General features: G+C 48.3%; 1 protein-coding gene and 1 long non-coding RNA gene across 3 annotated transcripts in view; one reads left to right on the forward strand and one right to left on the reverse strand.

Annotated features, from left to right (window-relative positions):
- LOC144784856 (uncharacterized) overlaps positions 1 to 27,037 on the forward strand; it is a 326,690-nt gene that overhangs the window by 176,385 nt on the left and 123,268 nt on the right. Inside the window, exons 1-2 of one of the 2 annotated variants that reach the window (XR_013601710.1) lie at positions 1,487 to 1,577; positions 18,439 to 18,494. This is a non-coding gene — a long non-coding RNA (uncharacterized LOC144784856). Of the gene's footprint in view, positions 1 to 1,486; positions 1,578 to 18,438; positions 18,495 to 27,037 lie in introns of those variants that run through there. The other variant, XR_013601709.1, reaches the window with a different exon arrangement.
- The window catches only part of TRIM71 (tripartite motif containing 71), a 314,764-nt gene that overhangs the window by 39,153 nt on the left and 248,574 nt on the right, over positions 1 to 27,037 (reverse strand). Inside the window, exon 3 of the mRNA XM_078663925.1 lies at positions 11,421 to 11,555. Within this exon, the coding sequence (XP_078520051.1) occupies positions 11,421 to 11,555 (135 nt within the window). The remainder of the gene's footprint in view (positions 1 to 11,420; positions 11,556 to 27,037) is intronic.

Genomic DNA, 27,037 nt, shown 5'->3' on the forward strand with positions numbered 1-27,037 from the left:
CGTTGTGCCATCTTGTGAATGAGGCATGGCTGCTAGGGAGACTTTAACTGCGTAGTAGATGTAGGTATGGATTGTTCCACTTCTTTCCCGGGCGAACTGTCTCATAGGACAGCCACAGGACTGGCTATATGGCTGGGGCCTGGAGGGTGCAACACAGCGCGGTGCAAGACTACTCCTGCTCCTTCCACATACACCAACTACACACTTGCCTTGATCGTTATGTATGCTCAGGTCGACAGAGACAATATGTGACTCACACAGAGTGTCTGGGGCGCACTCTCTTGGACCATAGTCCGCTCCTACTGGACTTTAGGCCTAAGAATGAACGGCCAGAGATTCCTACAAGGCGCCAGGCAAATACTGAGTTTTATGGATTAGTGAGGACACCGAAGAGAGAAGTGCTGTAGTGCCTGTCCTGCAGGTAGCCATAAGACGTATCCCAGTAGGACAGAATAAAAGCAGTGCTCTACTGTAAGCCATCCCTTGCCACTCCACTTATAGCTCCAATCTATTGCAAGCAGGGTTTGGGCTGCTTGCAGATATGCCCTAATATTGGGAAATTCTAACGCCCCTCGAGGATGCTACAGAGCAATATTTTCCTAGATACTCTTTGAGTTTGGCCCCTTCAAACAAAAGACCGTAACCTCTTCTGGATGTGGCTCCGAGCTGCTTTGGGGAATTATAGTGGAAATGTCTGCGCCCCATATAACAGACAGGGAAGTAAGTTAATTCTAATACAGTTCATCCTCCCAATCGAAGAGATCTCCAACTTCCCCCAATGATAAAGGTCTTTGTATAAAGTCTTAAGTAGTTTAGGGACATTACTCTGAAATAGTTGAGATGTCATAAGGGATAAAAGTATAGCCTAGTAGTGAATAGGGCCTGGTGTCAAAAGTGAAGTCGTTGGCCAGCAAGGTTTCTCAGGCCTGCTATTTGCCACCTGAGAGTACTCCGTATACGACTGACCAGATACGGCGACAGAGTCTTGTCTTACTTGGCTCCAGTTTACTGGAACAGCTTACCTTTTCATTTCCATCTGAGCACTGAATACCATATATTCATGAAAATGCTGAATTAATTTATATTCTAACCGATTTATCTACTGCCTGCAGCACAGAGACATCCTGCAGGATGGGAGGAGCGCTACATTAAGTCCAATTAACATAAGAAAAACGTATTCCCTTTAGAGTGTTTTGTATTCTGTGGATTAAAATGGTTTAATCAAAAGAGCAAAGATCAAACGTGAGAGGGGGCAACCCTGTCTTGCCCCCCTTGCGATAGGAATGGTTGAGTTGAGTTTCCCCTTTATCTAAAGCTTACTGGCCTGTTTCTTGTAGTTGGTATTAGATCTTTAACTTTTGGACCCAAAGGTGTTTTGTCAAAGATTGTTAAAATATACGATCAGTCAACTTTGTGAAAGGCTTTCTTCGCATCAAGCAAAAGAAGAACCACTGACTGTTTTTTCCACTCAGTCGCTGTCGTAAGAGTCACCACAAGAAGAGTGCAAGGCATGGCACTTTTTAATCGAATCGGACTGCTATGGGGAGATCCGGATGGGACAAACCATTTCTAGACAGGTAATCAGTACTGATATTAAAATGTATACACTGTTGTTAAGAAGAGTAATAGGCATATAAGAGGAGCACGAACTAAGTAAGGTCCTTCTCCGATTTAGTCAGTAGGGTGAGGTGTGATTTCAGCACTGTATTCATTACCTCCCCAGTGGTAAGAAAACAGTTAGACCCTTGCCTGGGGTGCTGTCAAAAGGCCAGTGAAAGTCTTATAAAAGGGCACTGAGAAGCCATCTGCCCAGCGGCTTCAGAACTGATAGTTGTTTTATAGCTGCCTTTAATTCCTCGCTGGTGATATCCTCCTCTAAAGCAGCGCAGCCCACCCAGTTCCAAACAAAACTGAATGTCTCTAGGAAGGATGCCTGTCGACCATGCCCCAAAGGGTGCCCAGTGAATAATATGGTGCAGAAGAAGGTAAAAGCCTTCAGTATTACAGGGGTATCGGCTTGACTTCTACTTTTCTCAGCTTTAATCTCTTTATTATGATTTCTAGTGTGCATCGGGTTAAGCTTGTAGGCAAAGAGTCTATCTACTTAGCTCCTTTCTCGTAGTGGGATTGCTCAACATAAACCAATTTGTTTGCCACGTTGTGCATTGGGCATTGTTCCATCTCCCCCAGACCAGACATAGCTCCCAATGGATTCTAAGTGAGTTGCCCATTTTATGTAAAGATTCTGGAAGCTTTATGACATTTTACAGTTCCTGCCTTCTCTGCTTCCCAAGCCTGTCAAACAATGCTGTATGTGAAATTAATCCCTCCACATAAACACCTTTTTCACAGCCTTAACTGCATCCTACACCAGGCTCACCTCTCTGTTTTCATTCTCCTTAAAATACAATTCAACAGCTTTCCTTATCTTATTCTGGAACACTGAACCCCTCAAGGTTACGTCATTGATAACCCAAGGTTTGCGTAATAGGGCAATAGGGATATTGGATTTATGATCAACCAAACTGCTCCATCATCAGAAAGGATCTTTGCTCCAGTGTCTGTAAAGTGACACTGGGGCAACAGATCCCTTAATACCAAGAAAATCAATGTTTGTATAGGATCTACACATATTGGAGTAGAATGTATAATCTGTCTCAAACATGCTATTACCTTCAAACATCCAACAAAGTCAGATCTATGATGCCCTTTGGTAGGGATGGGGGGGCATTCGGGCTAGTAGAGCGAAGCCGAGATCTAGGCATAGCAGGCTGGAGATTCACATTTAAATCCTCCCCTATGAGTAACTTGCCTGGTGAATAGTGGGCTGCTCTGGGATAAAAGGTCAGCATACAACCCTCCCTTCCCCTCTCGTCTTACAGGAATACGAAGCATGAAACTGGGATGGGAACAAGAATAATTGCAACTGTGGTATATCTTTAGATAACTGGTGGGTCTCCTGTAGGAGTGCAAAGACCACCTCCTTGACTTTTAACAATTGAATAAAACACGGCTCTACTCTTTACCGTGAAGTTAAGCCCCTGAAAATTCTGCATCATTACTCATATGGTATTCATCCACAGTTTCAGGGTGCACTGTGGTTCTAATTTTGGAAAGTTTAATATGCAGTGTGTTCCCCCATTGTCCAACTTAGGCTTGTGTGTTTTCTACAGGGCTGAATAGACTTAAATGAGACACTTCTCTATCTGAAGTAAAAGTTCCATCCTCTTGCAGTGAAAAATAGATACGAACATACCATGCAAACAGTAGAACTAAGACCAAAGCAGAAAACGGTCAAAAAACGTAATTAATTAAAATGCTGCAAAAGACAATCAGAGTGTTCAATTACTAAGCAAACCACAAGTCACAAAACCAGGACCCCGCAAGGAACAGAAAATTCAAGTTCAGAAATGGCAGCAGAGTTCAAACATCAAGCTAAGTATTAAATGTGTCTCTGGTAGATGGCATGGTCATGTCCTACCAGAAGGCCAGTCAAGAAGGAACAACTGGGTAGAGTGGATCTTTTCAAATAACACTAAGTTCACAAAGACCACCTCCCAGCTGGACATAATGAGTCAAAAGGGGCCGGTGGCGCAATCCCAGTTGTCCTCCGATGCCGCTGGTCAGTCGTCCTGTTAACGCTGCAGTACCTTGCTGGCCAAGTTTGTTTAAGGGGTGCATCAGTTCCTGCAGACATCCAAGCATGGGGTGGCACTATTTGTCGACAATGTTTCAGAACCAACGGTCAAATCCAGAATATCTTTAGTCTTTGAAGCATCCCACATGGTTTGCTGCAGGCCCTTGAAGGTTAAGTGGAGGTGAAACGGAAATCCCCAGCGATAAGGAATGTTCTTTCACTCAAAGACAGTGACCTCTTTAAATTCCTTTTTTTCACTAGCATAGCAGATGAGACATTCTGGAACAAGGTGAGCGGGATACCACTAAACATCATTGGTTCCTGTTTGTAAGCCAGCAATACGATATTTTCTTGTCCTTAAGTAGGGAACCCTTGTGATCACGTTCGGTGCTACATTTTTATTTTGCTGTTTGGCAGAGAACACTATGCGTTTGGCCCAAGTAGATGTCTCCATGGGCAGAGTTTACTAGTAACTGCTGGAAAAGGGCTTGCACGTATCCATCAAGATCTTTGTTTGTAAGAGCTGTTGGAATGTTTCATGTATTGACATTATTCCTTCTAGAGCGATTTCTCCACTAAGTGACTTTGTGTAGTTCTAGGGCATTCCTCTTCTACACCAAGCCATCCTGTACGTGTGTGTGTGTGCCGCAACATTGCTTTCTAAGTGGTCCAATCTGGTTTCAACTCACTGACTGTTGCGATCCAATTGCATCAACTTTTTGTTTATACCTCGTGCCATGAGTTTACCTTCTTCCAAAATCCATTGTGAGCGTAGCACAAGTTACTTACCTTCGGTAATGATATATCTGTAAGAAACATTAGTTATTGTTAGATTTCTTACCTCAGAATATCCCCAGGCGTCAGACTGAATCCGGAAAGTTTTCGTCAGCAGTACCCCTCCGCGTCGGTAGGCGTCGTCTGCTGCTCCGCATTCGCCGTCGGCGTCGTGATCGCTAGGATGACGTCGCTGGAGTACTTAGACGCTGCCCTCGCGCGCTGACGTCAGTTCTGTACATAGCTTTCCGTGCAAGGAATGCAGAGTCATGCTAGAAACCGACACTGGTGCCATGAAACTAGGGCCCTGACAGAGAAAGTCCTTAACCCTAGATATCGGTTCGCAGAACGGGGAGGATGGGTGGGGCGGTAAGGAATCTAACACTAACTAATGTTTCTTACAGATATATCGTTAACGAAGGGAAGTAACTTGTGCATCTGAAAGAAACATGCTAGTGTTAGATTCCTGACCTTAAAATAGATACTTCAGCAATATGAACCCGTTGTTGGTCTGCGAACCAAAATCACACCAGAAAGTCCTGGAGAACTGAACGGCCAAAGAAGCCGTCTCTCCGGACTTGGCTGTCCAGGCAGTAATGCTTGGCAAACTTGTGCAGCGGGGCCCACGTAGCTGCCTGACAAATGTCCTGCAAAGGGACTCCCCGTCCCAGGGCAGTAGTAGCCGCCGTGGCCCGATTGGAATGGGCGTGCAGCCCCTCAGGAGGATCCTTTTTAGCCAAGGAATAACAGATCTTGATGCACAAAACGACCCACTGAGAGATGGTCCGTTTGTGCATCGCCCATCCCTTCTTAGCGCCCACGTAGCCAACAAAAAGTTGGTTGTCCACCTGGCAGTGTTGTGGGCGGTTCAGGTAAAAAGAAAGCACATGTTTTGGGTCCCGACGGTGGAGCCTCTCTTCCTCTTTAGAAGGATGTGGAGGCAGAAAGAAGGTGGGCAAGGTAATGGTCTGGCAGATGTGAAAAGCAGTAACCACCTTGGGTAGAAAAGAAGGACGAGTCCTCAGAACAACTTTGTCCGGATGGACGGAAAGGAGGCTTAGAAAAAAGAGCCTGAAGCTCGCTCACTCTTCTGACAGAGGTGATGGCAACCAGGAAAGCAGTCTTGAGAGTCAGAAGACGAAGAGGACAGTTATGGAGTGGCTCAAAGGGAGCACACATCAGATAGATTAACACCAGATTCACGTCCCACTGAGGCATTACGAAGGGAACAGGAGGAAACATGGGAGTAATGCTTTTCAAGAATCTATTTACAACAGGGGACTTGAAAAGAGAAGGCTGATCAGGAAGCCTCATGAAGGCTGAAACAGCTGAAAGATATCCCTTGATGGTGCTCAGAGCACAGCCCTGCTGGGCCAGGGAAAGAAGAAAGAGGAGAACCTCAGAAAGAGTGGCGGAAAGGGGATCCACAGTCTTTGCTGTGCACCATGCCACAAATGTGTTCCATCTGCAGGCGTATACCATTTTTGTGGAGGAACGCCTGGCTGCCAGAATGACATCACAGACTTCAGGAGGCAAGTCAACTGGCATAAACTGTCGCCGCTCAATCTCCATGCATGTAGGTGAAGGCTGGACAGGTTCGGGTTGCGGACCATCCCCTGTTGCTGCGACAGAAGATCCTCCTGAAGAGGTAGTCAAATCGGGGGATCGAATGACAGAATGAGTAGCTCAGGATACCAGTATCTTCGTGCCCAATCCCGAGCCACAAGGATGACATGGGCCCGGTCGCGCCTGATCTTCTTCAGCACTCTGGGCTGAAGTGGTATAGGTGGAAAGGCGTATAACAGACCGCAACTCCACTCGCGACGAAAAGCGTCTCCGAGCGAGTGCCGCCTTAGAAATTCTAATGCGCAGAATCGAAGACATTGCGCATTCTCTTTGGTGGCAAATAGACCTAACCAAGGCTCTCCCCAGTGCTGAAAGAGACCTTGCGCCATGTCCGAGTTCAGACGCCACTAATGATCCATCATGCACCGACGGCTGAGTTCGTCCGCCCTGGCGTTCAGAGAACCTGCCAGGTGTTGAACCACCAGGGTGAGATGCCCTGATGTTCTAGCCATGTCCAGAGGCGCAGAGCCTCCCGACAAAGGGTCCACGACCCCACCCGCCCTGTTGTTGCAACACCACATGGTGGTGGTGTTGTCCGTGAACACCTGCACTACACTTCCCCAGACAGAGGGAAGGAATGCCTTCAGTGCAAATCGGATCGCCCGCAGCTCCTGAAGGTTGATATGGAGCCGGGACTCCGCCGGAGACCAGAGGCCTCTGATCTCCGCCTCTCCCATGTGGTCCACCATCCCAGGAGGGACGCATCCGTCACCACTGTGTGCTCCGCATGGGGTAGGGAGAAGGATCTGTCACTGACCAAATCGCGGTCCGTGAGCCACCACTGCAACTGTCGTGCAGTGCCCTCCGAGATCAGGACGTGGTCGGACAGGTTGCCCTGATGTTGTGCCCAATGGAACTTCGGTGCTCACTGCAGAGCCCGCATCCGCCACCTTGCGTAACGTACCAGCAGGATGCAGGAGGCCATCAGACCCAGCAGCCGTAGGGCCATCCTGACTGAAAATCGGGATAAAGGCTGAAAGATCGGAATAAGAGCCTGAATATCCCGAACCTGCTGCTCGGGAGGATAAGCACGAAACTGCACCGAGTCCAGAACCGCTCCGATGAAGAGGAGCTTCTGGGAGGGACTCAGGTTTGACTTCGGCACGTTGAAGGAGAACCCCAGCGAATGCAGGAGGTCGGCCGTAGTCTGGAGGTGGGAGACGACTGTTTGGGGCGAGCCCGCCTTCAACAACCAGTCGTCGAGATAGGGGAAGACTGGAACCCCTAATCTGCGCAGATGAGCTGCAACCACCGCCATCACTTTAGTGAACACCCGAGGGGCACTGGTGAGGCCGAAGGGGAGCATGGTAGACTGAAAGTGCTTGTGGCCTACCGTGAACTGCAGGTAATGCCGATGGGCTGGCAGTACGGGAATATCGAAATAAGCGTCCTGCAAGTCCAACGCTACCATCCAGTCACAAGGGTCTAGGGCAGCCAAAACCTAAGCTAACATCAGCATTTGAACTTCTCCTTCCGGATGAAGACGTTGACGCTCCTGAGGTCGAAAATAGGGCGCAGGCCCCCTTTGCCTTTCTTGGGAACCAGAAAGTAGTGGGAGTAACAACCCCGTCCTACTTCTGGGCCAGGAACACGCTTAATGGCTCCCTAGGCCAAGAGGGCTGTAACTTCCTCTTGCAGAAGTTGCAAGGGATACCCCGACATGCGGTGGTACTGCGGTGGCATGGCTCGAGGGGTCGCCTCGAAGGGGAGGGAGTAGCCCCTTCGGACGATTTTCAGCACCCACTTGTCCGAAGTGATGGTACGCCAGTGGAGCAGGTGATGGCGAACTCTGCATCCCACTGGCGTGGAATGGGCCTGAAAGCTCGGACTAGGAAGACTTTGAGGCAGATGCTGCAGGAGCGGATGTTAACAGACCGGCTCTCAGTCCCCCTGCTCCGCCACGGTGGAATGCACGTCCGCAACCGCGTTGTGGTTGGTTCTGCGGCCTGTGGCTGGACGGACGTGCGGGGGTGCTCCTTCCGTGGCCACAAAAGGAGCGAAAAGCAGAAGTTTGCTGATGCTGGGCCGACAGGCCAAAGGACTTGGCTATAGCCCTGGAGTCCTTAAAGCGCTCCAGCGCGCTATCTGCTTTGTCGCCAAAGAGGCGACGGCCATCAAAAGGCATGTCCATGAGAGTGCTCAGAACATCCCCTGACCTCAGCCAGACGTGATGACGAATCGCCAACGTCGCTGGAATCGCTCTGCTCAGCGAGTCCGTGGTGTCAAGTCTACATCGAATGGAGAACCGTGCTGCATCCCGCCCCTCAGCAAGAGCCTGGGAAGCAGTGTCCTGGCCTCCTCCGGACACTGGGGCAGTAAGTCCGCAACCGTATCCCACAAAGAGTGGATGTAATGGTCCAAAAGGTATGCGGTATTAATGGACCGCAACCCTAGACTGATGTAGGAAAATTTCCTGCCAAACTGTTCCAGCCTTTTGGATTCCCGGTCCAGGGGTGCGGTCAGGAAGGCGGTTTGGGACGTAGAGGCCTGGATAACCAGACTCTTAGGGGTGGGGTGGGTGGACAGAAAGTAGGTGTCGCCCGGAGCTGGGCGGTGGCGCCGGGCAACGTTCCGATCCACAGGAGGGACTGTGGTGGGCTTGGAACAAGTGCCCATCAGAACGTCAGTAAGGGCCTCATTTAACTGCAGCAGAGGCTCCGAACAGCTTACTGGCGGTTGAAGCACCTCGGTGTGGAGGTTAGTCCTCACGGCCACTGCAGGGAGCTCAAGGCCCAAGGCCTTGGCCGCCTTGCGCAGCACCACAGCATAAGTAGCTCCCTCCTCCGTAGCCACGGAAGGAGGAGAGAGAAAACCAGTGTCAGGTGAAGTGTCAAGACCACTGGCCTCCCCTAGCTCATCTGCCCAGTCCTGACTTAACTGCCACTGCTGTGCCAGAGGGTCCTCAGACCCCTCCCAGTCTTCCCCTTCATCCATGTCCTGATAAACAGGCAGAAATGACGGAGCCGGGGCGTAGGTGAACAAATCACCACTCTGAGATGGCGCCGATTGGCGCTGGTCCGACGCCGAGCCCGGGCTGAAACCGGGGCCGGCGTCGCCCAAGGACAGCGTCGGTGGTGGCTCTGAGGGGGTCGGCGCCGGCGTCGTGAGGTCAACCATCGTCGACCGGGATCCAGGCCTGGATCCCACGGGGTCCTGCGGCGCCGGGACATAAGTCGCCGGCGGCAGAGAGGCCGAAGCCGCCGGCATCACAGGGCTAGGACCCCGCAGTCGGACCTGCGGGCCCGAAGGCGCGCCGGCAGGGCCCGACAGCTGAAAGAGTCCTCATGGCCACGAGGAAGTCTCAAATCTGCTCCAGAGTTACATTGAGCCCAAGGACCGGAGGGTGTGGGGCTGGATGCGACTGTGCAGGCTCCGCCAAAGCTGCGAGGGCGGCGTCACCTGAACCCTTGGCCGAGTTGCCCGACCGGCGAGGGGAGGTCGAAGAACAATGGTGTTTCTTTGACTTCTTTTTGCCATGGCTCGACTTACCCGAGTGCAAGGACTTGGATCCCGACGATCGGTGATGACTCTGGCTCCGCGACCGGTCTCTCGACTTCCTCCTCGACCAGGACCTCGAGCCGCACTGAGCAGACTGCCCGAGATCGAGTAGCTTACGGGAACGCTCCCGCCTAGCCTTCGACGTCAGGGCCCGGCAGTCGGGGCACGACTTGTCATCGTGGTCGGCCCCCAAACAGTAGAGACACCGGCGGTGGGGGTCAGTAATCGACATCAGTAGTGACAGGCGTCACACGGCTTGAAACGGGGCATCCCTACTGTCACCAGGAGTCGAGTCGACTCGAAAAAGATGGACAAAAATGTGAATAATGTTAGTAAAAAAATGACTAAGGGTAAGCTCTTACCGGATCTGAGCATGCTGGTAAGGAAAAAAGAAGAACGAACGTCAGCGTGCGAGGGCGGAGTCTAAGTACTCCAGCGACGTCATACGGGCGATCACGACGCCGACGACGGACGCGGAGCCGCAAAGGACGCCTACTGATGTGCAGGGGTACTGCTGACGAAAACTTTCCGGATCCAGTCTGACGCCTGGGGATATTCTATGGTAAGGAATCTAACACTAACGTGTTTCTTTCAGATAAATTGTCCCCCTCGGTGGACAGGGCTGCAGATTCACTCCTGAAACTTCTGTGGATGCTTAAGATAGTGGATTCTCAGGATCCTCCTGCATCGGTAGTCTTTCCGTCCAATGGGTATGTGACTAATCCTTTATCAATATCATTTTTATCACTTGATTCTTGGACAGTGCCATCATTCGAGATTAGAGAAATCCTTGCCTCCACAGGTGTTGTGGGTCAACACATGTGTAAGCGAGTCGCAGCAGTCAGATGTGTAGAGATTCAGGGGGCCCAAATCTGGGCCTTCACCCCCCCACAACGCAGGAGCCCTTGACCATAGGCAGGTTGGGGCACTGAATGCCAAAGCAGCATCATAGGGAAATGGATGTGATGCCCAGGTAGCAGTCTGCCTATTTTCCACCCAGTTGGGTCCAAGTAATGCCTCATTTATTTGGGCTCAGGTTAGGCCTAGTGGGGGCCAGCATGGCCCGGGACACCTTGCCAAGAAACGTCATCAGGGTTGCTGGGCTGCACGGGGACAGATTCAATCATACCTTGTGAGACTGTCACCGCTAATCATGCACGTAACTGGGTTGGTGCTTCATGCAGATTGTGTGCCATTGTTCTATGCTTCAGGGGCACCGCCCGTCCATGCTGACAGAACAGGAACAGCGCTCTATGGTATAAAGCCTGCACAGCTCTCTGCATCAAGATTTAATTATATTTCCTCTCTCAAAAACCACCCCAGTGGAGTCGATCCGCCACCTTGATTCTGCACATGCTGGCGACCTCTGTCCTCTGCTGCCATTAGACTGCTTAGGGCCCCGAAGGTAGCCCGGGCAACCCCTCCACTCCTCCAGGCCTATCAATAGGTTGTGTGGCTAGTTCTTGATCTATAGGCTAGGCAGTGATCTCTTGCGCTGACGGCAAGCTTACAAATCTAAGGATTTCAGATTTGTGAGTTGGGAGATTAAAGGTAGTTGATGGTCTTTCAGTTTTGCCTACCTGGTTGCTATGGTGTCACTGAGATACTTGAACTGGGATATGATCTCTGTGGCATCGGCACAGTTGCAACATAATAAGACTGAAGTATTGAATCAGTCCAGGTAAATGGATATGTAGATCAGATGTTGAAAAGAGGAGAGATGAACCAGTTCATATACCCTGGGAGATGCCAGCATTCATGTGGGCAAGGGTTTGGAGGCAAAGGGTTGTAGCAGAATAACTTTTTGATAATTTGCAAAGAATTATAGATCCCACCAGTTAATCTTTTTCCCCCCCAAGAGAAAAATAACCTAAGACCTGCTTACCTTCCAAAGAAGCTCACACTCCCTTTCTTCAAGTGCTTTTTTGTGTCTGGAAGTGACAGCTTTGACCTCAGACTGAACGACTTTGGCTTTTATTTCTACTTGGTCTGCAACAGCTTGGGCCTGCTCGATGCTCAGCTGAAAAACATTTAGTACACACATTCAAATGGTGCAAATCACATGAAAAAACAAAAATATCCTGTTTCAAGACACAATTTATGATCTGTGATCGACCCTATTGTACAGTAGGCTACTTGACTAATTTACAATAACACTGTCCTGCTATACTACACCACATCACCATTTACCAGACCATTTCATGCTACACATCTTCCCAATCCATAACTTGGTTACAGGGTAATAATCAGGGTTGGGAAAATATAGGGTTGAGGGAGATAAGCAGGTGGGGGCAAAGCACAGATTGAGCAAACACTGGAATGGCAAAACACTGCGTACATGGACACTGCTAGAGGGCGCAATTATATAACAAAGTGGACAGCGAGGCAGAACTTGCAGGTGTAGGTAACACCAAAAACTTAGTTTGGATGATGTGGGATTAAAAGAGGGGTGTGTTGACTCAGGACGTGGGAAGAGAACACCTGGGGATATCAAACTAAGGAGAAACAAATTGAGACCTATTTGAGATACCTATCGGGGTAGCCGCCACTACGCATTTCGCCATTGGGCCTGGGGCGATCGGGCCGGAGGTTCATGCAGCGCCTCCATCAACAACCCCTGGGCGTGGATGAGTTGCTGGCCCAGAGGGCTGGGAAAGGAGGCTGGTCCCACACTGAAGGTGTATCAACACAGGGGCCTGGCCAGGTGAGGCGACACTGGAGCCCCCAGAAAAATAACTTTATGGACATGTAGTGCCCTGGGCCTGGACTGAGACGTGGGGACTCTGGCTTCCTCTCCTTATCTGCCCCCCACGAGGGCGATGTAGTGCAGTCGAGTCAGTCTGACGTACAAGGCACCCCGTGGGCCACTGATATTGTGTCTGGATGGCTAGGGGCCCTCTTCTACACTAGAGGATTGGACTTGATGTGAGGTGCTGTGGTTGACTCGGACTCCAGTATGGTGTGAGGGGAGGTCGTGCAAAAATCTCACCAACTGCGCCTGGACCACTTAATGGGTTATAGTAAGACCGCCGCAACAGGGGTGGAGCAGAGATGTGCTTCCCAGACTGCTGGCATGAAACCCTCAGTTCTCTTCCAGGGGATACTCGTCAATAGTCATAAGCACTGAATAGTCTGGACCAATAACAAAAATATACGCAAATGTGTATATATATATATTTTCAAATATACATACATGTATGTAAATATGCAGCCTAAACAATTAGGCTCAAATATGCCAATATTGCATGGAGATTTTTTCATTTGAAAATCTTACAACATAAAATAACATTTTCATGACCGAGAAAATGCGCTCTTAACTTTTTTTTAACATAGCCTTTATTTTCAAAGGAAAAAGGCAAGGTTGCCTAGAAGGCTGCGTATAGAACACTCAGAAAAATTGGTGCTTGCCTTTAAGACCTCCAGTACCTCCAGGCTCCCATCATGCCCCACAGGTGACCGTTTGGTCAGTTCTTTTTTCCGGCTCCTTCTGTGAGGATCCTGGAGCATTGAGCTCGTCAGTTAGTGGTTTTTTTTGTCACTAATTGGTATTTTCAAGTGAGTTTTCTCGACTTCACTCGATGTTTTAGAACTTATAGGACTATTTTCAACATTTTTTCTGACTTTCAAGATATTTTTCCTGTCAGAATGCCAGCCTTATTTAATAAGTGCCCTTCCTGTGGGAAAAAGATGGCAAAAGTCAGATCCGTACTCGGTCTGTATTATGTGCCTACCATTTTCTCACAGACCTGATGAGTGCTACAACTGTCAGCCATTTCCATACCAACCGTTTGGGAAAGGGAGAAGATCAAGCTGCATGCCATGCAGGAGAGAGGAAACGAGCCAACAAGTGGCCTGGAAGGACATCCCTCTAAAGAGCCATCCTCTCAAATAAGGTCAGAGCACAAGAAAAGGGGTGAAAAAAGAAGACACCGGTCAAATTCTCAGTCGAGGGACAGATCGACATCAAAAATACCCTTTTGTGCTCACCTTCAGCGTCAAAGTCGACGTTGAGGCATCCTTCCCCGTCGAGGCGAACGACTTCAGGTATGAAGTCTAAACTCAGAGATGCTTCAGCCTCCCATCGCCCAACGTCGGCACCGCCTCATAGGCGATCCAGGTCCGGCTCGCCTACAACGGTGGGACCCAGACATTCGAAAGCACCTGAGACAACTACATTGAATCTGATGCCGGTAAGGCTGGCTTATAGTCCATCAAGGGCGTTATCGCCGACGGCAGGGCAAACCCAATCACTGCTATCGAGAGGGTCGCCGTCAAGACGAACGCCGTCGAGAAGGTCGCCGACGAGAACGGTGCAAAGGTATCCTCCGGCGTCGAGGAGAAGGTCACCTTCATTGAGGTCACCGGTAAGGAGATCGCCGTCCGGGTCAACGTAGTAGACTTCGAGACCTACGTCCATCCACAGATCTCCACCTGCCCAGAGGCTGAGGTCGGATCGGTCTCCAGCATGGTCGACGAGAGGTCCTTCGACTTAGAGGGAAATCCAGGTTGTCACGTCCAGGAGTGCTTCACCTTCCCCTGAACTCCGGATAGTACAGATCACTCTGGAAGTCTCTCCAGCTCCAGAAATTCCTACTAACATCTCCCAGTGATGGTTGGGAAACAAAGGACTGGAAGATCAACTTGGCAGGATATTCTCCTTCTCTTTCTCCTTCTAGACAAGAGAGATGTGCAGCTCCTCAGAGGTCATCAGTCTCCAAGAGACACAGATCAAGGTCTCCTAGGAGTCTGTCTGCAAGATCTCGATGCCGCTCTCCTAGAGAACGAAGACGCAGGTCACCGTCATGGTCCACTGACTCTAGACCTTCGAAGGCTGACTACTCACCGACTCATCTACTCCACAGACTAGGGTGGATAATATTGTGACTTTTAAGGAGGTCTTGTGTAGTGGAGCTGCAAAGCTCAACATTGAAATGCCCTCTTCTGCACCTTTGACATCTGATTTTTGAAACTTTGCATTACAGGTACTCCTCTGGAACTCTACTTCCTCTGGTACCTGGATTGTTAGAACTGTCTCTCCACACCTTTCTAACTCTGGCTTCAGTCGGAGCAGCACCATCACGGATAGAAAAGAAATACAGGGCACCGGAACAGGACTCGTTATTTCTTGGGTCTGATCCACCTACTGACTCCGTCATCGTGTGCGCTGCCGGAAAGTCTCACACTGGGTCATCATCTTCTGCTGTTCCCCCGGATAAGGACAGCAAAGCCACGGACTCAACTGGCAAAAGAATATGCAACACATCTTCAGCCTATATGAAGGTGGCCCAAAAGGGGGTGGTGATGGACGGAGCATCTGAACCAATCAAACACTGACACCCAGTCAAAAGATCAGGGTTTGATCCATCACCGTTCTTTAGCCCACTCTGCCACCCCAGTTCAGACATGGCTATATGCAAATCAGTCTGGCCCTGTGCCTCATGGGAACAGTCCAGCCCGAACTGCCAAGCCATGCCTTCCCTGGACCGGAAACAAGCTACCGAGGACCGGTTTCTGGCACTCCAGCCGTTTTCAGCCCGGCTTGCTTGAATCCAGTGGCAAAGTGAGCAAGGGACTCACGTCTGAGCATACCCTGCCACACTTATGGCGGCCAAAGCGGTACAAAAGGGGGTGGTGATGGACGGAGCATCTGAACCAATCAAACACTGACACCCAGTCAAAAGATCAGGGTTTGATCCATCACCGTTCTTTAGCCCACTCTGCCACCCCAGTTCAGACATGGCTATATGCAAATCAGTCTGGCCCTGTGCCTCATGGGAACAGTCCAGCCCGAACTGCCAAGCCATGCCTTCCCTGGACCGGAAACAAGCTACCGAGGACCGGTTTCTGGCACTCCAGCCGTTTTCAGCCCGGCTTGCTTGAATCCAGTGGCAAAGTGAGCAAGGGACTCACGTCTGAGCATACCCTGCCACACTTATGGCGGCCAAAGCGGTACAAAAGGGGGTGGTGATGGACGGAGCATCTGAACCAATCAAACACTGACACCCAGTCAAAAGATCTGGGTTTGATCCATCACCGTTCGTTAGCCCACTGCCACCCCAGTTCAGACATGGCTATATGCAAATCAGTCTGACCCTATGCCTCATGGGAACAGTCCAGCCCGAACAGCCAAGCCATGCCTTCCCTGGACCGGAAACAAGCTACCGGGACCGGTTTCTGGCATTCCAGCCGTCTTCAGCCCGGCTTGCTTGAATCCAGTGGCTAAGTGAGCAAGGGACTCACGTCTGAGCATACCCTGCCACACTTATGGCGGCCAAAGCGGTACAAAAGGGGGTGGTGATGGACGGAGGATCTGAACCAATCAAACACTGACACCCAGTCAAAAGATCTGGGTTTGATCCATCACCGTTCTTTAGCCCACTCTGCCACCCCAGTTCAGACATGGCTATATGCAAATCAGTCTGACCCTGTGCCTCATGGGAACAGTCCAGCCCGAACTGCCAAGCCATGCCTTCCCTGGACCGGAAACAAGCTACCGAGGACCGGTTTCTGGCATTCCAGCATCTTCAGCCCGGCTTGCTTGAATCCAGTGGCAAAGTGAGCAAGGGACTCACGTCTGAGCATACCCTGCCACATTTATGGCGGCCAAAGCGGTACAAAAGGGGGTGGTGATGGACGGATCATCTAAACCAATCAAACACTGACACCCAGTCAAAAGATATGAAGGTGGCCAGCGCTTCAGCGTTGTTGGGCAGATATGGCCACTCTCTTTGGGACTCTCTATCACAATTTGCAGAGAAGCTACCGAAGGAAGACCGGCAGGATTTTCAAAAAATCATACATGAAAGGAGCCTTATGGATAATCAAGTCATAAGCGCGGCAGCAGATAACTCAGACCTTGCTACTCATGGTTAGTCACATGGAATCTGCGCTCGTCGATCTTCTTGGTTAAGACTTACGGGTTTAAAACTAGAGGCCCAGCACAGGATTCTCAATCTCCCCTGCAACAGAACCTCACTCTTTGGCTCTCATGCTGACGATGGGATGTCACGAATGAAATTCGAATTAGACACCTTGAAGGCTGTGGGGTTAGAGAAAAGAACGGATTTCAGACGCCGCTACTGACCGTATGATTGGCGCCAATACCAGCAGAGGGTTCGAGCCCCTCATTGGTCATCGCAGCAACATCAGGCGAGATCTCACTCCCACCAGTGTTAACCTGGTAGAGGAAGAGGAGGTTCAAGACAAGCCACCCCTGCAGCTAAACAGGCTAAGCAGTGAGCGCTTGCTTCCCCCAACTCCGTTACCCACTGCGTCAACTTCAAAAAATCTGTCCTCAATCCAATGCAGAGGATACACTCCTTGGGCGCAACTCTGGACGCTGCAAGCGCAAAAGCGTTTCCTGCGGAGGAGAGACTATTATCAATACTCCACAAGAGTCAAACTCTCCTGAGTAGTCCTCATCCCACGGCCAGGCAGGTATCCTCTCTGCTGGGCTCGATGGCCTCATGCATATTCATTGTTCCGAATGCCTGGCTACAGATCAGATTTTTACAGCAAGCTCTGGAGGGCCAATGGTCTCAGATCTCCAACTGTTGGGAGGACACTATAACCCTACCTCAATCAGTCCAAATCTCCATAAGATGGTGGATGCAACTATCTCATCTTCTGAAAGGAGTTACTTTCCATCATGAACTTTCCAAGCAAACTCTTGTCACAGATGCGTCCCTTCAGGGTTGCACGCTCACATGGGATACCTTCAGGTCCAGGGGATGTGGTTGGAAAAGGAAAGACTTTACCGCATCAACATGCTCAAGGCGTTCTTTTCCTCCAACAAGTCAAATTCCCAGCTAGTTCAGATGGACAACACAACAATTATATATTACCTGAACAAGCAAGGAGGGACCAGATCCAGACCCCTGTCTCTGGAGGCTCAAGCGATCTGGAAGTGGCTTCACAAGGAACATGTCGATATTTGCAGTTCACCTCCCAAACGCCCGCAATGTACAAGCAGACGACCTAAATCGAAACTTCGCTGAAGCGCACGACTGGGTGCTAAAAGATGAGATAGCTTAAGACATCTTTCGAAGATGGGGCGCACCAGACAAACTTATTTGCAGACGCAGGAAACGCAAAATGCAGCGCCTACGCATTCAGATACCCCCCAACCAGGCTCCAGGGGGAATGCACTGTTGATCGACTGGTCAGAAAAATTACTCTACGCTTTTCCACCAGTCCCTCTCATACCACTGATGATCAACAAGCTTTACAAGTCCAGGACAGAGATGATCCTGATTGCATCAGAGTGGCCTCGTCAGTGGTGGTACCCGGACCTGCTACATCTGTCCAAGGTGCCACACAGGAGATTGCCATGCCATCCGGATTTACTGAGCAAGTCAGGAGGGCAGGTTTTTCATTTCAGCCTACCGTCACTGAGATTGACAGCATGGCTCTGGAATTCCTAGATTATGGACACTTAAGCCTCTCGCAAGACTATATGCGTCAGGACGGGGCTATTGCCCTAGATGCACAGGAGCAGAATGATGCCAGGTGCCAATGCCCCCACTACAGTTTCCCAGCCAACCACGTTATGCCAAGCACATGAATAACTGAGGAACCCACAAGGGGGGAATGGGACAGAGAAGAGACAGCAACACTTCTTCACTCTGGTTCCTCTATTAGAATTCCGCTATCTGCTTTTCTTGCAAGATTGCGTCATCAACATTGGAACTGCAACAAATGTTTTATTACAACTAATACTTTTATTCTCTTAACCTTATCATACTTTAATCTTATTTTTTCTTTATTAACTGACTGAATTGCCTCTCTTTCTTTTTAAAATAATTTTAGAACCATTTTTCTGTAACTAATTGCAATGCGATTTTTCTTAATTAGTATCTCTACAATGTTGTTCTATGTTTTATTTATTCCTTTCTCTCTTTCAGACTCTCACCTCTTGCTGTACAGAAGGTATCTTACATGAAGTTCTTATGTATATCTGGTAAATATCTCTTCTTTCTTTTCTTTTGATAAGGTTAAAGTATTAACATACATTTACACCTTTTACAGTTGGGAATCTTATCTCTTAAATAAATCTTGTTCCCTTTAATAATGTGGAATGAACAATTCAGGAACGCTGTCCCAACTAAACTTTTCTATTGGGATTATATTGGAAGGTAAGAACACTCTCTACAACTGATATTTAACCGACTAGGGAATCTGCGATACGTGCTAACTCTACCCAGTCCTTGACTGAAGGATTAGTGAAAATTCAGTGTACTCTGCTGTTTTACGAGCATGGGCTCTCTATCCACAACCTCAAACGTTAAATCCTCGTAAAACACTCTCAAACCCAAATATACAGTATTCAAACAGTCTGTGAAGAAATAACCATTGGGAAAAGCATGTGCAAAGCCGCATTACCTGACTAACTACGCTTGTACTCTGTAGACTAGCCTCCCACATGATTAAACCAAAACGAAGTCTTACTGACTTGCACACTCCGTAAACGCTACTCCTCAAGAAGGAAACTCAGTAACACGACGGGAGATAAGTTGAGAGAAAACGCAATGAGTTTTTCCCTGACTAAACTCTCACGCCGATATCTTTTGAGATCCTTTCTACTCTAATCCTCAGGTGTAGTGTGCACTTCAAGTGAGAGCTTCACCTGGACATTCTAAATGGCCAACAGGCACTGGAACACTAACCTGCTGAACCAATGGTCGCTCCTTGGTGGCCATCTTGGATTCCCAATGAACTCTCATTTTATGCAAGTAGTATCCAAAGCTGAATTTTGTGGGACGTCTCAACTTAATGACACGAATAGTGTAACCTTTTTGATTAGAGGGCAAGGTGGTTTTGACAGTATGCAGATTTTAAAGGAAAAGAGGAGGCCTTCGACGAAAAAGTCATATGCTATCAAATGGAAGCGTTTTTATCTGTGGTGTACGGCTAATGGTCATGACCCTATCCGGCCAAGAGCAAGATATTTTACCTTATCTGTTGTACTTAGCTAAAGCAGGTTTATAGTTCTCTTCTATCAGAGTACATCTGGCAGCAATTACATTGTATAGAAAGTCTCCCACTCAGGCTTCTTTCTTTCAAATGCCAGTTGTTAAAAAGACTTCCTGGGTGGGCTAAAAAAGGTTTACCCGCCAATTAGGTTACCTTCTCCTGCATGGGAGCTTAATGTGGTCCCCTCTAAATTAATGGGGCCCCCATTTGAACCCATTCACAAAGCTTCTCAACAGCACCTTTCTTGGAAGACCACTTTTCTAGTGGCAATTACTCCAGTATTGGAGCTTTCATAGATTCACATACCTGAATCATTCCCCGTCGTCGAGACGGGAGTCTCTGGTATATGAAAAGCAATGCTTGGCAGTATAGCCTACTGAAAAGAGCCCTAGGCCCATTTCCCTTTTGCAACCCATAACCGTAGTTATGTAAAAAAAGGACCAAACTTTTCCCTTAGCTAATCAGAGCTCCTCACCCTCTAGAACACTCCTGAGAGAACCAACCCCTCAGATTTTCTACCGGCACGTTGTGCTAGGGAGTCTCCTTTGAGCTCTGCTCAAACTCTAGCTATTTAGCTTTTCAGAAACTTGATTTCTTTCTATTTTCTCTTGGGTTTGAGAATATTGTGACCTGTTCTCAACTATATTCTGTAGAATGTCTGGGAAAGAGAAGAAGGGTCTATTTAGAGCCTGTGAAACCTGCTCTAAGAAGAGACTCTACACTGATGACCCACATGAAGACTGCATTTATTGTCTTTATCCGGACCACCAAGCCCTCTTTCTCAAGCAAGACTCTTCTAGATCGTGAGGGACGCCTTTTAATTTGGCTTCAGAAAATTAAGGCCAGAAAGGAGGTGATCTCTAGTGATACTGATCAGGAATCCTCCTCTACATCTAGGAGATCTCATAAAAGATCAAGATCTCCTCAGGCTCACTCCTCAGGGGAACGTCCTGAGAAGGCCCTAAAAAAGACCACTCATGGGTCTTCAGGGCGTAGTCCTTCAAAATCTCCTCAGCCAAAAGAAAAGGAGAGCAAAGGACAGAGTTCTGGAGAGAAGGTTTCAAAGAGAGCCTCTTCTGAGCCTTCAAAGTTCCCTCCTCTGGTCAAGGAATCCTTCAAGAAACCATCTTCTAGTACTCTTGAGGAGAAGAGCAAAACACCTACATCGTCGACGGGATCGTCGACAAAGAAATCCTCGTCTACGGCGATGAAGACAGAGGTACAGAAATTGCTATTACCTGTTATGGTGTCGATGACGTAGCGTCGAAGCCGGTAACATAGACGACGGCATCGACGACGATAGCAGTGATGTTGAACATGTTGGCGACGGGATCGCCATCAACGGTGAGGGCGACTGGGTCGTCGATGGGAACGTCGATGACGGTTACTACGTTGTCGGTGAGGAATGGTTCTGGTGCAGTGTCGACGACGACAACATCGACGGTAGTGCCGACGGCGATCTCGTCGACGAGAGAAACTCCAGAGAAACAAAGGAAAAAGATTACGCCAGAGGTGACTTCCCTGAGTAAGATTACGCCTCTGGTTCCATCACACCTTTTGGAAGAGGAAGAGTCTGATGAAGAGGAGGATGATGGGCCATTTGGGTATGCCAGTAGGACATCACAACTCCATGTGAAATGTCAGGAGGATGACGACGATGAGGGTTATGAAGAATATAACAGCCCCTCACAGCATCGTTACCAACAGGGTCCTCAGGAAGAGATGGTCGCTATGCCATCCTCCAAGATGATGGACTTACAATTCATGTTAGCAGATTAGAAGAAGAAGTTTCCTCCGTCAGTAGGCCTTTAGGAAGTCCCTCTTTCACGTCCCCGTTCTATTCCGGCTACTCCAGTCAGAAGCAGAGAATCGCTACTGAACACTACTCCGCAAACACCTCTAGTCTGACATCACCAGGATCAAGTTACCACGGACGATGAGGCCCATAAAGAAGGGGAGCTAACGGAGCCCCACAAAGAATGGGACGACTATCTAATCCCATCTCCGGCCTCACCCACACATGGGTCGGCGGATTCTCAACAAGTGGATATTGGTGGATTCCACAACTTAATAGAGCGCTGCGAAAAGATTTCAGCTGCCAATGAAGACAACTCAGACACAATGCTTCCTCTATGACTTTAAAGAGCCTTATCATAAATCAGTTAGATCCATTCGAATCAATCATCTGCCATGTATGGGAGGAAGCCTTGAAAGTGATGACTATTCCCGCGACGGTTACACCTGTGCTCGCTAGGTTGGACAAAAAGTATAAGGCACCCTCGGACGCACCAGCCTGTTTGCTGGGCCATCCTAAACCGGATTCTATAATTTCGCAGGCAGCACAACAGAAGTCAAAGAACCCGTCAGCGCCTATTTCTGCCCCTCCGGACAGCGAGGGGCGGCGATTGGACAATGCAGGAAAAAGATTCTCCTCAATGTCAGCTCTTCTAGTCAAAGCAGCTAATGCCCTTGCCATCCTGGGCAGATATGACAGGCAGATGTGGTGCGACATGGCACCATATGTCGACCTACTTCCGGAAGACAGCAAACATGAGGCAAAGGTGGTTCTACAACAAGGTGAGAGGACTTTGGCTGAAATCATCGATTGTGCGATGGAAATCGCTACCACAGCCTTTCGCTCTCTAGGATGGGCGGCAGTTTTACGGCGCCAGGGTTGGCTGAGGGCCACTGCCTTTAGACCGGAGGTCCAAAATAAGATCCTGGATCTGCCATTTGATGGGGAGGATGTGCTGGTAGATGAAACCCTTCAAGGTATTAAGAAGGACACGGATATGGCGAAGGCCTTGGGTACGTTGGAAAATCGGAAGGTGCCCTTTAGAGGTGCCAGAGGGAGAGGACAACCTTTTTTTAGAGGTGGATACCAACAAGGGAGATACACCTCTTATTCTTCCTCATCACAGCAATACAGACAGTAATACGGACAGACAGTCTGGAAGCTATTCTAAATCCGCTCCCAGAGGACGAGGAGAACGTTCAGGTAAAGACAACAACAAAAGGCAATGACAACCTTCGGTGTCTGGCTTCTTATCTTCCTACCCCTTCAAATGTTCCCCTGGGTGGAAGAGTAACTTACTATTTGCATCAGTGGCAGAGAATAATTTTGGACAAATGGGTCCTCCACATAATAAGATTCGGACATACTCTAGAATGTCTACAATTCCCTCCTCCCTCACCACCTATGTATCAAGAAGTCAAACATCTATCTCAAATGCGTCGGGAGATTCAGGCAATGCTCCGAAAGGGAGCAATAGAACCGGTACTGAACTCCCAGAGAGGTAAGGGGTTTTATTCCAGTTTCTTCTTGATCTGAAAGAATGCTCTCCAGTGGCGTCCGATTCTGGACCTAAGGTCTTTAAATGCCTATCTCAAAAAAACAGTCATTCAGGATGATGACCCTCCAGGATATTCTGCTACTCTTAAACCCAGGAGATCAAATGACCTCCCTAGATTTACAGGATGCATATTTTCATACCCCCATTCATCCTACCCACAGAAAGTACCTTTGTTTTACAGTGGCCGGAGAGCATTACCAATTCCGAGTGCTCCCTTTAAGCCTCAAGTCTGCCCCGAGAATTTTTACAAAATGTCTGGCACCAGTGGCAGCTTATCTCGAAGACAAAAACACCAAATATTCCCATACCTGGATGATTGGTTGGTAAAGGCACCATCGGAGAAGGCGGTTCAAACTTCAACTTCGGCATGCATGCAGTTGTTTGCAGATCTGGGTCTGACTTTAAATGTAGAAAAATCGTCTCTTCAACCATCCAGAAGGATCACGTTTTTAGGTGCAATCCTAGACACCTCACACTTTCTGTTGAACATTGTTCAACAGAAAGACAATTGGGACTTGCATCTCTAACCAAAGAGTTCAGGAGAAAAAAAAAAAAAAAGTGTATTTCAGTCCGAAAGTACAAATCACTTCTGGGGACAATGTCTTCGTGCATACCACTCACCCCCCCTTTGTCGATTGAGAATGCGTCCATTGCAAGAGGCGTTGGATCTACAGTGGTGCCAAGTAAAGGAATCCTTCGAGGACAAAATCAATGTCACGCAACCGATGTTGCAGGTGGTCACAGAATCAATGCGTTTTCGATGGCATGGTCAGGCGTCTTTGCCTATGCTTTTCCGCCGATTTCCCTTCTGCCGCGAGTGCTCACAAAGATGAAGAAGGAATCATGCAGGATAATACTGATAGCCGCTTGGTGGCCCAGGCAGCACTGATTCACTGAACTGCTCCTTTTATCGGAAACAGAACCAATACGTCTACGGGCAATACCAGCACTGTTGACGATGGCTCAGGGACAGGTGCGGCATCCAGACCCGACATCTCTGCAATTAGCAGCCTGGCTCCTGAATACCATGAATTTCATCAATTAAACATTCGAGCAGAATGCAGAGAGATTCTGGCAAAAGCAAGGGCTGAGAGCACTAATAAAACATATAAAATGAAATGGAAAAGATTCTGCTTGTGGTGTCAAGAGAACGACCTACATCCTCTGCGGGCAGAGGCACATCGGATCATCCCATATTTATTACGACTGGCAAAGTCAGGATTGGCCCATGCCTCTATTAAAGTGCATCTAGCGGTGATCTCTAGCTACAGGAGAAGCTCTTCGGGTCCATCTCTGTGGTCAGAAAGGATTGTAAAACAATTCATGAAGGGGTTGTTTAGAGTTTACCCACCTATCAGGACTCCAACTCCACTATGGCAACTGAACATTGTTTTATCACAGTTGATGAAACCACCATTTGAGCCAATTCACAGAACTGATCTAAAATTCCTATCGTGGAAGGTGGCTCTGTTAATAGCTCTGACACAAGTCAAGGGGCAAAAGGTTCTCTCAGGAGTGTTCTAGAGAGTGAGGAGCTCTGATTGGCTAAGGGAAAAGTTTGGTCCTTTTTTACATAACAAAGGTTATGGGTTGCAAAAGGGAAATGGGCCTAGGCCTCTTTTCAGTAGGCTATACTGCCAAGCATTGCTTTTTATATACCGGTGACTACCGTCTCGACGACAGGGAATGATTCAGGGTTGTGAATCTAGGAAAGCTTCCAATACTGGACAACTACTATTACAGGTAAGTAACTTGTTTTCTTACCTCTGCTCGCAGGCTGAGCGAGATACAGGCCTTATGATCTACAAAGCCTTATCTCGTTTTTCCATGCTAACAGAGTGGTGCTGAGGACTCAACAGTCTCCTTCCTAAGGTGATCTCGGAGTTTCATATTAATCAGTCAATCACTCTTTCCACATTTTTTCCTAATCCTACCCTGCCTCCTGAGAGGGCGTTACATTCTCTGGATCTAAAAAGAGTGTTGAAATTCTATCTGGATAGAAAAAAGGGTATAAGAAAGTTGGACCGTCTCTCTATTTTAACTATGGTCCACTACACACTGGTTTCCCCTCTTCTAAAAGGTCCATCACTCGATGGATAGTGTCTTGCATCATGTTATCCTATCAGCTAGCACACAAATAGCTCCCTGGCAAGCTGAGGGCTCACTCTACGAGAGGTAAAGTGGCTACTACAGCTCTGCTTAAAAATTTACCTATCCAAGAGATATGCAAAGCAGCAACATGGCGCTCAGTCCACACCTTTGCACGCCATTACTACTTAGACTCTGAAACTCAGGTGGATGCTCAGTTTGGGCAAGCATCCTTGAGAATTTTATTTGGATGATACATGACTGAAAACAGTTTTTTGGTATGCAGGTATTCGTCCGCAGGGTTAAGGGATGGACTTGCTACTCTATTCAATGCTTAAGACTATTGAGGAGTAGCCCCCTGGAAGATACTTATCTGTAATCCTAGTTCTCTTCCAGAGGTATAGTCATCAAAGTCATAAGCACCCTCCCTCCTCCCAGGACGAATACCATGTTTATAAGGATAGATCTGTTACTCGTGTTATGAATACAATGTAATACACCGTCAAAAAGACCAGATCTAACTGTCACCTGTGGGGCATGATGGGAGCCTGGAGGTCTTAAAGGCACGGCGACAGTTTTTTCTGAGTGTTATATATGCAGTCTTCTAGGCTAATCTACCTACTACTACCTTGCCTTTTGAAAATAAAGGCTATGTTCAAAAACAAGTTAAAGGCGCATTTTCTCTAAGTCATGAAAATGTTATTTTATATGTTGTAAGTTTTTCAAATGAAAAAATTTCAATGCAATATTGGCACATTTGAGCTAGATATTGTTTAGGCAGCATATTTATATACATGTGTGTATATTTGAAATATGTCTCCATTAAAGAGATTAAACAGCACGGTTAGAGTGGCCTGTCTCGAGTTACTTACTGTAGCTTGTGTTTGGTGATATAGTCACATGCCCATAATGAACAATGCTTATAGGTTGCTTTGTAAATCCACATACCTACCGTGACCAAGTTAGTGGTAACTAACGAAACGCATTGGTATTTTTTGGAACTGGAGTTTTGACTGCAAATTAAAGGAAATTGGAAAATACAGGATACTGCGAGTTCGTGCTAATTTCTTTGGGGAAGAAGAAGGTGGTGATATTAATTCTCGACTTGGCTCTGTCGAGCAACACACACCAGGAAACAGAGCGCCGGAGGTCCGTTGAAAGGAGCCACGCTGGGAGAGGAATTTATGAGACCTGGTGACCGCCAGCCTTCATGAAGAGAACTACCACCAAGATCGGAATGGCATGAACGGTGGGAGCCGGCGGACCTACATCTGAAGGTGGAGGTAAGCACGGTTTTTACCGGGACTGCGCATGAGATTGGAGGTTGTAGAAAGAAATTATTGTAGAGAAGTTGGCTTTCCTCCGTTTTAAAGGTGATTGAGTTGTACTGGTCGGAATCCCACAATTGAACATCAAATGTGATGGGCGGTATAAGTAAAGGGCAGTAACAACATACGAATCCCTCTACGGACCGTCCTGACTCTTTCAGAAGCGGTCGCTCCCCACGCTCCCTGGCTCCTGGTATCGTAGCGCTATTGCTATCATTCTGCTCACTGCTGATTTCAAGTTGCTTTCATTGCTTCATCGCATCGCTTGCATTATTATCTGTGGTATAATTGCGCTTTTGGTCTGCATTGCTCTCATTGCCTGTATTTGCATCTTAGGGCTAACTGGTATCGTAGCGCTTTATTGCACATTAGATCGCATTGCTCGCTTAATCCTTTGTGCCTGATTGTGCCGGTGCCTCCATCTTAGCGACATCCCACACTAATCTCGCCCTGTTTCGCTTTTGTTTTCCTGGCTTTTTGTTGTTGTGCCTCATAAGCCCGTCCCTCCACCCCGCTCCCGCCTCCCAGCTGCTCCTCCCTCCCACAGATAGTGAAGTATCGTCCCGTCCACATCAGCGCTTGTGACCGTCCTGACTCTTTCAGAAGCGGTCGCTCCCCACGCTCCCTGTCTCCTGGTATCGTAGCGCTATTGCTATCATTCTGCTCACTGCTGATTTCAAGTTGCTTTCATTGCTTCATCGCATCGCTTGCATTATTATCTGTGGTATCATTGCGCTTTTGGTCTGCATTGCTCTCATTGC

The sequence above is a fragment of the Lissotriton helveticus genome, chromosome 10, assembly GCF_964261635.1.
Source record: "Lissotriton helveticus chromosome 10, aLisHel1.1, whole genome shotgun sequence".
Classification (NCBI taxonomy): Eukaryota; Metazoa; Chordata; class Amphibia; order Caudata; family Salamandridae; genus Lissotriton; species Lissotriton helveticus.